Source organism: Lampetra planeri, chromosome 25 (assembly GCF_965212315.1).
Source record: "Lampetra planeri chromosome 25, kcLamPlan1.2.h2, whole genome shotgun sequence".
In the NCBI taxonomy this organism is placed as follows: Eukaryota; Metazoa; Chordata; class Hyperoartia; order Petromyzontiformes; family Petromyzontidae; genus Lampetra; species Lampetra planeri.
In genome coordinates this window covers 8,848,630-8,861,037 of record NC_136131.1, presented here as the reverse complement: position 1 = coordinate 8,861,037, position 12,408 = coordinate 8,848,630, and the positions used below count along the sequence as shown (strand labels likewise).

At 48.9% G+C, this 12,408-nt stretch overlaps 1 protein-coding gene across 1 annotated transcript; it reads left to right on the top strand.

The window, feature by feature from the left end:
- The first annotated feature begins 1,137 nt into the window (after positions 1 to 1,137).
- BCKDHA (branched chain keto acid dehydrogenase E1 subunit alpha) lies at positions 1,138 to 11,990 on the top strand. The gene is made up of 8 exons (XM_078606210.1): positions 1,138 to 1,335; positions 2,407 to 2,571; positions 4,304 to 4,499; positions 5,142 to 5,303; positions 6,399 to 6,605; positions 8,422 to 8,563; positions 9,077 to 9,248; positions 10,213 to 11,990. Exons 1-8 carry the CDS (start codon positions 1,225 to 1,227, stop codon positions 10,384 to 10,386), a joined length of 1,329 nt encoding a protein of 442 aa, XP_078462336.1. The 5' UTR covers positions 1,138 to 1,224; the 3' UTR covers positions 10,387 to 11,990.
- The last annotated feature ends 418 nt before the right edge of the window (positions 11,991 to 12,408 follow it).

Sequence of the window (12,408 nt, the reverse complement as noted above, 5' to 3'; positions counted from 1 at the left end):
CGAATGTGGTGAGCTTTGTTGTTGATTGGGCTTGGGCATCACCGTGTGTGTGTGATGTCAGCCAACCCATGGCACACCACCTGGGCCTGTCCCGTGGCCTCCAGTCAGCGAGCCTTCGACACTTCACGCGGCCCCAGAGTGCACCTGGCCTGGCACAAGCGCCGTTGGTGCGAATGGCGGCCGCTCTTGTTGTTCTATGATGGTGCCAATCATGCCATTAATGCGAACATAAACTAGAATTGACCATGAAGGCTATGGGTCGGCAAACAAAATAACAATAATATTTTTTGTTCGAATTTAGTAGTAGTAATAATAGTAAAAAAAGCCTCAATATTGCAAGAGCCGCAATGCATGTGGTCAATACGAGAGGTTCCTTAACAATTTTTACATTTTTTTTATTTTACCATATAAGGCCCACTGAGATATTCGCTTCTTTTTCAAAGCGAACTGGCCACAAATTATACCTCAACGAAGTGGCTAATCATGTGGACATTGATAGCAGCCAAATACTCTAAACGCGTGACGTTGATTCTAAATGTGGAGGGAAAAACCGGAGGAGCCGGAGAAAAATCATCTCGACCATGGGAAGAGAAACACTCAAATTCCAAATATACAGAGCAGGCGTCAGTGGTCGGGATCGAACCCACGACACCTCCTGTATACCAGGCAAGGCAGTTAACATTTCGCCACGAAGCAGTCCTTAAAAGAGCCCCATGCGGTTACAGAGCCGCAGATTGTCGACCCCTGGATGAAGGCAAAGCTGTCAACCCATACGATATACCCGTATTCTTGTACAGGGAAATTTAGTTTTCTGGTCCATACGGCGTACAGCCGTTTCAATACGGGCACATTGTTGTTGTTGTCTATTTGATTGTGTTCTTCCTTATGATGGGAATTTGTAGGATGAACATTGACATTTATAAGGGCACGGGGTGACAAATAAGGTCAGAATAGGTCTGTAGTAAGGTAGGGCACTGATAAGGAGTTGACAGGTATGTGAAGGCCCACATTCTTATGCTGCTCCCAATGTCTAAGTGCTGTCCCCCCCCTCCATCTCTCGCTGAGTGGGGGGGGGTGTGCAGGGAGCCGCCCCCCCAATCTCGCCCTGTGAGTGGATGAGGCCCCCGTGACGTCACCTCTCCGCCTCCACTGCGCGCCGTTGTTCCTCGCAAACGACACTCGCCGTACTCCACTGCTGGATCGCGCTGCGAAGTGACACACGCTATGGCGCTTCACCGCAGCCTCCGATCTCTGCTGCCGCTGCCGTTCAGGGTCGCTCGCCCGAGCCTCAGGACTCTACCGCCGCGACCGGGGAAGCGATTCTTATCCGTCTCCGTGAGTGCCTGGCGCGATAGGGGTCGTTCGGTTGTCAGGAGGCGGCGGTGGCTCGGATAGAATCGCCTGCCCGGGACGGCGCGTGTTGGTCGGTAGAGCGCGCTAGGCCGCGGTGGGTGGTGAGTCGAGGTGTTGTTTTTTTTTTACATTTGTAATAATAATAATTAACAAACAAAAATATTGACGTTGAATACAGGGGTGTGTGTGTGTCACTGAAGCAGTTTGTGGCAATTTAGTTACTCTGAAGTAGGATTTGTGTGTGTGTGTGCGTGTGTTGCAATTTAGAATTATTCATTGATCTGAAAGATGACGTGTTGATAGCCCTTTGGTTAATCCACGCAATTTCCCAGTGCCAGTTGGGAGCGTCTACACGTGTGAATATGTACACGATATGAGATCAAGTTAATAAACACTTGGTCGTAACTTGCGTACCTGATCTACAAAACCAAAAATACATTATTTCATAAGTTTGCTTTTACAAAAAAAAAAATCACGTATAAGTATTCATTTAACCGAATAGAATGTCGATAATTATGCACTGGTGTATGTATGGACTGACTTATGACGTGGAAATGTATTGCAGCCAAATATTCTAAATGGGTGCTATGTTGAACTACGTAGCCACCGATGATAATCGGAGGTTTAAGAGTTACGTGACCAGACCCTTACCTTTACGCCCCTGCATTCCACAGTGCGGAAGTTGGTCTGGGAGGCACCTTGGAATTGATTAAGAGCTGTAAATAACAGGAACGTGTAACCCAGAGAGGTCGTCGAGACGAATGAACGAGTAGCAGAAAAACAATATGAGATAATACTCCCAAGAGGAAACCCTCCCAAGCAGATAGAGCGATGAAGCTTGATATAGCATTACAGAAACCACGCATATGCATGCTATTTATTGTTTTTGTTACAGATAAATTATAATTATCGATACAATTGACGTCGGTAAAATAGTGGACATCTGCGAAAAAGAGCTTCATAGCTCGTCGGATTCTTCCGGCCTAAATAAAGATTCTGAATTGAACGTCCGCTGTTGTTCTCCCCACTCCCTCCCCCATGTTGATTGAGCAGTGCGCCCGTCGTCAGGACCTGGACGACAAACCGCTTTTCCCGGGAGCGTCGGCCGAGTACTCGGACACCATGGAGTTCATCCAGCCCAACGTGATCGCTGGCATCCCCGTCTACCGCGTTATGGACCGCCAGGGCCAGATCATCAACCCCAAGGAGGACCCCAAGGTTTGTGGGTTTTTTGCCACGGTGGCGAGATGTTAACGACCTCGCCTGGTATAGAGGAGGTCGTGGATTTGATGCTGGCTCTGACGCCTGTTTGCGTGTGTCTCTCCCCGTGGTCGCGTGGATTTTTCTCCGTGTCATTCGGTTTTTTCCTCCACCTTTAAAAACGTGCTTTTAGAGTATTTGGCTGCTATAAATTTCCACGTGATATGCCACTTGGTTGAGCCATCATTTGTAGCCAGGTTGCTTCTGAAAAATAGCTATATAGCTTAGTGTTGTGAAAAATATAAAATAATTTAAATAAAAACAATTGCTAGTCCCTTGGTGCATTGCACACGGTAGTCACCCACCCCACTTTACGAGGGAGCATGCAAAGAGGATTTTCTATTAAAACTGTTTCGACTGAAACATAGGCAGGGCAGATTAAAGTTGTCAAATGGTGGACGGGTGGCTCAGAGGTCAGAGCGCTGAGGTCCTGGGTTCGAATTCGGATATCAGCCACTATTGGGGCTCAGAAATTCAGCATATAACATGAGAGCTGCATTGCACAAATTGTCATTGCAGTTAAAATGCTGCACAGATTGGACTTTAGACAGACTCTGGGACTTGTTTACTTTTCTGTGGAATCACATTTTGCATGCTGCCACAGTTTTTTGTGCTATTTTTGGATTTGAAAGTGTTCAAGTGATTGCTGGACAACAGCCAGACGCTACTTTACATCTAAACAACACCGGACAGCGTTTATAACTATTATTAAATCAAGTGGCATTTAAAACTGGGTGAAGTTGTGGTGCAGTGGTTAGCGTATTGGGCTATATGAACTTGGCGACCCATGTACGATTCCTGGGCATTGCTTATATCAGTGACGAGTGATATCAGAACTGCTCCAATCAACAGTGACCAATATCGCGAAGTATGATAATACCACCCCATGACTGGCCTGCCATTGGAGGGAGATTCCTCATCTATCAGTGAATTGATAAAGGGCTGTGCATTATTATTATTATTGATAAAGATTTCCAAATAATGTTGACAGTGTTTGTGCACGAGCAATATCTCTCCTTCCCCAACGTGGGGGGGGGGGCACTAGATCTCTCACAAAGATGGTCCAATATGAGAAAAACGTTTGTTTAAAATTACGTTGCTATGAATGACTTAAAAAAATGAAAAACTGGTCGAAATCATTCAACGGGAGCCCAAAAAATTTGAGATACAAAACAAAGCAAAATTATTGTTTGTATGAATGCAAACAACTGTCTGTAACGGCTACCCATCTGCTTCCATACTGATAATTACATAATTGTGAAGACAAACACATGTTGGAACGCATTGCATAATCCATGTGCATGCATGATTTTTCTCAACTAGTATTTTTGTTAAAACAGCAGCAGATATACAAGTTGCTCAAGTGCAAGTGTGTGTGTGTTCCCCCACGTGGGGTGCGGTGGTGTATTGGTTAGCGCGCTGCGCTCGAGCCCGGCATCCCGAGTTCAATTCCCACTCACGGCCAAGGTTGACTCAGCCTCAAATGAGTACCTGGTGTGGTGTGTAAACATCACAACTGGGGAGACAAAGGCGGCCGGGCGTGGTGCTGGCCACCCACCCTCTCACGTGCCCTGCTGGCCTTCACAGGTGCTACTCGCTTACCGCACTTGCCCCAACAACAGTCCGTTAAGGCTATAAGGGGGGATCTTTGTCATTGTCTTTTTGTTTCCCCCCACTTGCCCTGGAGTAGCTGGACAAGGACACGGTGCTGAAGATGTACAAGAAGATGACCCTGCTCAACACGATGGACCGCATCCTGTACGAGTCGCAGCGGCAGGGACGCATCTCCTTCTACATGACCAACTACGGCGAGGAGGGCACCCACATGGGCAGCGCTGCTGCCCTTGAGCCGCATGACCTCGTGTTCGGCCAGTACCGGGAGGCCGGTGAGCCACCGCTGTCGTGTACACGTGACTTACAAAAAGGGGGGCTTCCGATTCATCGATTGATTTGGCAATTACTTTTATCTATTTTTTTTACATATTCATTTTGAGTGATTTTCTCACCTTTCCTATACATTACACTCCAATCGTTTGTTTAGGATCATTGGTTGTAATTGTCTGACCTGCCCCTACTGGAGATCTGCGAAAAAGAGCTCATCAGATTTCTCCAGGATAAATAAAGATTTTGAATCTGATTAGCTCATGTTTAAATGATAATTTTATTTTATATAGCGTCATTCATGCAAATTCATTCCACAACGCTACACATCAATTATCCAGTTCCATACACAGATAATACAAAAACTAAACCCCACTACTTAGCATAAAACAAATACATAAATGTCGAGAAAAAAATACACAACAAGAAAACAGGCGTGATATACATTTCCTATGACCCTACCCTAACTCTAACCCATTGCCTGTGATGAATACAAACGCAATCTGCCACCACTCCACCCCACCCCAAAAAAAACCTATTCATAATGTAACTTATTTTATAAGTGATTTGGATCTCACCCCGCACCCCTTGTCGATTTCATGACCGCCGTCGATTGTTTGCCTTCTTGCAACCGCCGTTGTCGCCAGGCGTTCTGATGTGGCGAGGCTTCCCGCTCGACCTGTTCATGTCGCAGTGCTACGGCAACGTGGATGATCCGGGCAAGGGACGGCAGATGCCCGTCCACTACGGATCGAACGAGCTCAACTTCGTCACCATCTCCTCCCCGCTCGCCACGCAGATCCCGCAGGGTGAGTGTCGGGAGTGTTGGAGTCTCGGAAGAAGCGTCGGCCGCTCACCCCGCCAGAAATTCCACCGCCAGCTACTGAGTGTTTGGCTGCTATAAATGTCCACGTGATAAGCCACTTCATTGAGCTATCATTTGCGATGGCCAGGTTACTTCGAAAAAAAGAGCTATGTTCAAATCTAGAATTAAGAGCTATATCGTTCAGTGAGCCTTACCTGGTAAAATAAACAAAAAAATGTTTATAGTTTCGTTCAGAGTCTTGGGCACTGCACCTCATCGCCATCATCATCATCATAATCATTTAATATTCTTACCAAGCTTCATAGGTCAGTACTTCTCAAAGCACATCCATGGTGGTTAAACGTGTGGACCGAATTCCTACAGATTTATAAATGCATGTGCGTGGGCTGGATGAGGGTCTCCCTCAAATTCATCGCCATTCCTAGTTGACCTGCGATGAAACAATCCGTCGAACTCATGCCCACGAGCTGATTTCCCGGCTCCAGTTTCAAGTGCTCGGAGCTTATTTACGGCTTTCCCTCGGTCCCTGAAGAAGCTCCCGACGCGTGAAGCGAAACATCGAGCCTCGTGCCGAACAACACGCGGTACAATCCGAAAGGACGTCGGAGAACTACGCAGCAGCACAATCGTGAAAACCTTACGGGGTAGTGTTCACCCGAGTAGCTGGCACCATGTGTAAACATCGCCACTGGAGTGGAGAGATGAAGGGGGGCCGTGCATTATGCTGACCGCACTCTGTCTCTTCTTGCGCTTTGCCATTCTTGTTTCGCTCTTTATTCTGACGCACAAAGACAGAGATCCCCCGTATAGCCTTAACATACTGTTGGGGCAAGTGCTGTTGGCGAGCATCGACGATGAAGGCCGGCACGGTACACGAGGGGATGGTGGCCAGCACCACGCCCGACCGCCTTTGTCTCCCCAGTGCTGATGTTTTTACACACCGCACCAAGTACTTCTTTATAATGTGGCTGAGTCGACCTAGGTTGAGGCCCAGGACCAGGAATCGAACTTGGGCCACCAGGTTCGTAGCACAGCAGCGCGCTAACCGCTGCACTACCGCACCCCACAACGCACGCAGCCGTGGGTGCCGCCTATGCCTACAAGCGCGCCAACAACGACCGCGTGGTGATCTGCTACTTCGGGGAGGGCGCGGCGAGCGAGGGCGATGCCCACGCCGGATTCAACTTCTCCGCCACGCTCGAGTGCCCCGTCATCTTCTTCTGCCGCAACAACGGCTACGCGATCTCCACCCCCACGGACGAGCAGTACCGTGGAGACGGCATCGGTACGGAGTTTTAAACCACGGTAGAAAACCTCTCAAAGCCGGACTTCAGGGTAAGCCGGACATCGGCGGTTTAGCTGGAAGGCTACCCCGAAGTATAAATGAAATAAAATGCTCGACAACAAGAAATCGGATTGCATGCTAACGTAAGGCTGTGCGCTTGCAGGTTACGGCTTGCTGCTTTGCCCTTGCAGTTCTAAATATGTGTAATTTTACGTTGCGTGAAATTCTCTGAAGCTTTGCTCAAATCACGTGGTCTGTGCTCCCAATTCCCATTGTTCATGTGTTTGACATTTATTTTACAAAGTGAATTCGATGTTAAAAAAATTATTCGGCCTTCCACGTCCCACTCCTTAAGATTGCAACGTATATAAACCCCAGCTTCTATCTGTCAGGTTAACCAGTTTACGATTAAGTTATAAAATGAAAACAATCTGTGGCCAGTTTCTTTAATCTTAACGTAAAAGTTAATCAAAAACTTTTTCACATTTAAAAAGGACGTACGCGAGATGTTTGTTTGTTGAACATCTTTCTCACCGTATGCAGCCAACCGTGCTAATAGGAGGTGCTGGGAAATATGAGTCGCTTAATTGGCACGGACACGTGCTCTTGCCGAAAAGTTCACCAAATATTAATTTTTATCCATAGGTCAATGGGTTTGATCAATAATTTAATTACAAGACCTGTTATGCGCACGGTCTTCTTAATGCGTAATTACAGGAGCCTTTAATTTTACCAGTTGCCAGCAGTTTATGGCTTTGGCAGTGGTCATTATGGCGTCGGCTGATTGGCTGTAAACCTGCTTGGCTTCCGAGTGACTTTGTCTGTGCCCGCCTTCATGCCGGTCTCAGACACCGCCACGCTTGCACGTTTCTTGATTACAATTGCCTAGGCGCACGCCGATGATCAAACAGTGTGAGCCACCAATTGTAGAGCCCCCATCGTCCAGAAATGCTTTTCCCCTGCTATGCGTGCTGCTGACTCCCTGCCCTTGTTCAAGGTTGGCCTCAATATCTTCCTCTTTTATTCATATGCCTGTGACCGACTGCCTCTCTCCGTATGAATAAGCCCAGTTTTTTTCACAGCGTCATGAGATGTGGCCGCATTTATACTCTATTTGAATCCAAACTGTGTTCTAAATATAAGTGTTGGTGGATAATGTAGAGATTTGGAAAACTCCCAACCCCATTGGGCTACGCGGTGGTACAGCAATTGGGTCGTGAAGCCTTTCTCTCTTAATGCAAGTCCATCCGTGAACCTCTCTGTGCTTTTTTTTTGCACTCTCTTCAGTCTTTGTTCCATTTTCTTGGTCCATGTTTCTGACTCGTGTCACAGCCGGTGTAATATACACAGACTAAAAACTTTGGGAAGATTGAGGTGATGCTCTTCAGTACTACCCCCTCTCGTGTGCGCTTCGGCTTGTCTTCCAGGCATCCCAATGTAGGCTTCCCCCCCACCCCCCCGTTGTTATTATGAACCCTTTCCTGTTCAGGGTGGGGTGTCCTGTTCACCTCTGAATCTCTGAACGCGCGAGGTGCTCGGCGTTAATTTTATTTAGAGAGACGTAGCGCCGTTGTTTTTAAAGACATTGTCACTCACCACAGAGAACCGCAGAGACACCGTCGCACCGCACTACGATGGCTAGCCCCAAACTGTGGCACAAGCCCTCCCCGTGTGGTCTTGCGGGAGCCTCGGTACCGATAAAGTTATTTTATTTTTCTCCCGCATTATTTTTGATGGCATACACACGTACGTCATAAAAGCCGATTACGTCATCGGAACAGGAAAGGGGTTAACGAGCGTGTGATGTCCGTCGCAGCGGCGCGGGGCCCGGGCTACGGGATCCTGTCGATCCGCGTGGACGGCAACGATGTGTTCGCCGTGTACAACGCCACGCGGGAGGCACGCAGGCGCGCAGTCAGTGAGAACCAGCCCACGCTCATCGAGGCCATGACCTACCGGTGAGCGCCACCTTCCTCCCGCCTCCCGAGCCACTGCCGAGGTTGGCGGAGAGGACAAACGTACGTCACAATGCCTTTGTTATATTTGTATTTTTATTATATATTTTTATTGCAGCAACATGCGGGGCCCGGCCAAAACCACACAGCGGGAGATACCAATGACAGGATACAAAATCCGCAAACGTCCATTCCAGCGTGGCTGGACCACGTGAAAGGGGGCGAAACGAAGGGGGGCAAGGTGCCCCCCCCCCCCACTGCTCCAGCCAAGTGGGGACCTCATGCGGGCGGGGGAGGGAAATAGATGATTTAAATGGGGAGGGGAGACGGGCAGGGGGGAGAATAATAACCAACACACTCAGGGAAGGCCTGGGGAGAGGGGGGAAGAGGGGGGGAGATAATGCTTTGCTCTCTGGATAGAGGGGTGTCTGTCATTGTTTCTGCCTGTGTTGTTGTTATATATTCGTTGGCTTGGCCGTTAAACGCGAGTTGCGCACTGCGATGGGCGCGTCTCAGGATCGGGCACCACAGCACAAGCGACGACAGCTCGGCGTACCGCTCGGTGGACGAGGTCAACTACTGGGACAAGCAGGACCACCCGATCTCGCGACTCCGCAACTACATGCTCCGCGAGAGCATGTGGAACGACTCGCTGGAGAAGGACTGGCGCAAGCAGTCTCGCAAGCTGGTACCGTGTTCGCGCGCACACACACACACGCCCACAACAAAGAACCCCCGTATAGCCTTAACAGACTGTAGGGGCAAGTGCTGTTAGCGAGCACCTATGAAGGCCGGCACGGCACACGCCCGACCGCCTTTGTCTCCCTAGTGGCGACGTTTACACATCGCACTAGGTACTCATTTTAGGCTGAGTCGACCTAGGGGAGGCCCGGGACCGGTTCAGATAATCGTCACTGGGTGTTGGCCGTGAGCGGGAATCGAACTCGGGTCGCCGGGTTCATAGCGCAGCGCGCTAACCGCTACACTATAGCTCCCCACACACACACACCCACACACACACCCACACACACACCCACACACACACCCACACACACACCCACACACACACCCACACACACACCCACACACACACCCACACACACACCCACGAGAGCCGCACTGCTTCACCACCAGCTCCGTTTCGTCTGCAGCCAACTGCTGTATGGGTATCGTGTTTCTCTTTTTTGGGGCGTAGGTGCCCCGGCTACGAAGAATGGGGGGGGGTAAATTGGGTCAGGCGGGTCGCCCTGTTTCGTTGAATCTCTTTAGAACTGGTTTCTAGTTTGTTGTCCTTCCCCGGCATCTCCGATTAACGCGGTTGGCTAACGTACGGTGCGAAAGAAGTTCAACATATGTACATAGTACAAATCATACATACGTACGCACATTCCTTGCACCCAGGGCCCGTGCTAGCCGCGCCACACCACGCTGCCGAGCGGTGGCAAATTCATCCTCTTCAGCGATTTGCCCATGAACAGACGTGCGTAGGTGTTAACGGGAGTCATTTCTGCAGATGTGCAATAATTGGATCCGGCAAGAACCACCTTCCCCACGTCACCGCGGACAAGGGAGTAATGTTGCCGTGTTGGTTACCGAATCTTCCAGCGTCGTATCGCTCGGGGTCGCGCTTACTTTCGTCCCGCGCACCGCAGGTCCTGGAGGCGTTCGAGAAGGCGGAGAAACGACTCAAGCCGAGCCCCTCGGAGCTCTTCCACGACGTGTACAAGGAGATGACGCCGCACATCCAGCGGCAGATGGATGAGATGAGACGCCACGTCAAGATCTACGGAGAGCACTACCCCATGGACAAGTTTGACAAGTTCTGACTCGCTCTCCCTCCGCCAATTGACGACGAACATGTTTCCAGCGTCGGGCCACGATTCCTCTCCCGCCCCTAATCCCCGTGTGCCTGTCTCCGTACATCTGTGAGGACGTCCAACCGTCCCGTGACGTGGAAGAAACAATACCGTTCTGTAATATTGCATGCACGCTCATTACACCGACAGATTAGTAGCAAACGTTTTTACTCGCAGTCAGAGCCTGTGTTGCACTTTAGAGGTGGATAATCTATTTATGGTGTCCTAAGTCATTTTGGGGGGGGGGGGGGAGGGTTTTCGTTAATCCTGGTTTTAGTTGACGTGCCACGATTTGTGTTGACGTCTGTTTAAAGAAAGCACAGTTTCGAAATGGAACCTTTGCAAAAAAAGATTTCGGCTGGGTTGAACCGCACAAGAAAATCGTAGCCGGCGTCGCATGCCGAGACGTTTGAAAATCTACTGCACTTTGGGAGCGTTCCAAATATTTCACCACCGTCTCTCGGCGATGGGTGGTGTGGGTTTGTTGCGTAGCACGTGTCGCCAGCGGTCATGGCAGGTGCGCTGGCGATGCTCGCGCTGCAGGTTTTTACGTTTCAAAGGATGCATAAGCTTCTTGATTTTATTCACTCTCCTGAGCTGTGGCCGTTTCATCATGAACTAGATTGCTGCAAGGGGGGACGCTATAGCACAACAACAAGGCTGGAGTCGCAGCAGCGCGTTTGCTTTTGTCCAACTTGTAAATTTAAAAAGTAGTTTTTGATTAAAAGAACATGCAGTTACGAATTGGGATTAAATTAAACAATCTTGTTGAAGATACCAGTTGGCATCCATCAGCGGCTTAATGCAACTTAGTCTGGAAGGAGTTGGAATGTTATTTATTTCATTGTGAGCCTTGATTAACAAGCAGATTGCATCTTGGCCCAATGCTATCTAGTGTAAAAGACAGTTTTAATAGAGACATGGGGAATTAGTGCCAGAATAATTGGCAATAAATGTTACATTAACTCGAGCGTTAAGTGCATTGTTGGGGATCCAAGTAAATGTGGAGTTGAAAATTAAAATACGGAAACATTTGAACATAAAAACCCTAGGTGTTTAAGGGTATCTGAACAGGTTAGTAACTGAACCAGCTGATCCTATAATTATTTATCCAGGAAAGCCACACCGACTCTTCGAGGGTCCTGCATTTGGGTTTTCTATTTTAAGATTGTTTTCAGCTAATTAATGAGCGCTTATGCGCGAGGGAGAAACACTGCATCCCTGTACAGACGGAAGCAGATGGCGATTCGTCTACTCGCTGTAACTGCCTTCTGGAGAGGACAGAGTGATGGCAACCTCGACACCCACGGGAAGAAGGGAGTTGAACAACAACATTCGTGCGATCCCCCACCAGCCCTGGCTTCCTCCACAAATGCTGGATGATTCCAGGCCACACGTATAGGCAAACGCCCAGCTAAAAATGAAAATCGCATTCGCAGCCGAAATTAGCAATTACGGTTGGAGTGGCTTAAAATAATTGGTCACAGGTGACGTCCGACAATGATGTGTTCATGTTTTGTTTGTAGCAATTGTGTTGAAGGTGTGATATTGACAAAATAAACAGTTGAAAACGACAGTATATGTGGAGTTGATTATTTAATTTGGGTGGGTAATAAATTAGTTTGCCAATTTGTAGAGTGATTTTAAGAAAACATAAGAGAAAAGTTTATACTGGTAGGAACCTCCTGGTTCCACCAGCCCATAGGGGATTATTGTGTCCGTCCGTCGTGCATCCAAAAATGGGAGGGGTGGGGAGGGGCTGGGTGGAGAGGGCTGGTCAGGTGGGGCTGGGTGGGGAGGGGCTGGTCACCCCGTGGTGCCCTTATAAAACTCAACGTTTAACCTACTCACGCCGGCTTGTGCCCGCCCTCAGTCGGGCATATTTGCGGAATACACCACGCCGCCATTGACCCTGGCCATTGACCGAGCAACCCAACGTTCCTACCAGCTCCCTCTGCAGGAATGTGTTTGGCCATGTCTGTAAAAGTTTTT

What these genes read in the sequence shown, in the direction of transcription:
- BCKDHA (XM_078606210.1), top strand. Translation starts at nt 1,225, where the DNA reads ATGGCGCTTCACCGCAGCCTCCGATCTCTGCTGCCGCTGCCGTTCAGG. An exon ending in ATCGAGGCCATGACCTACCG is followed by an intron (nt 8,564 to 9,076) that starts GTGAGCGCCACC and finishes GGCGCGTCTCAG; the next exon opens with GATCGGGCACCACAGCACAA. An exon ending in GCAAGCAGTCTCGCAAGCTG is followed by an intron (nt 9,249 to 10,212) that starts GTACCGTGTTCG and finishes CGCGCACCGCAG; the next exon opens with GTCCTGGAGGCGTTCGAGAA.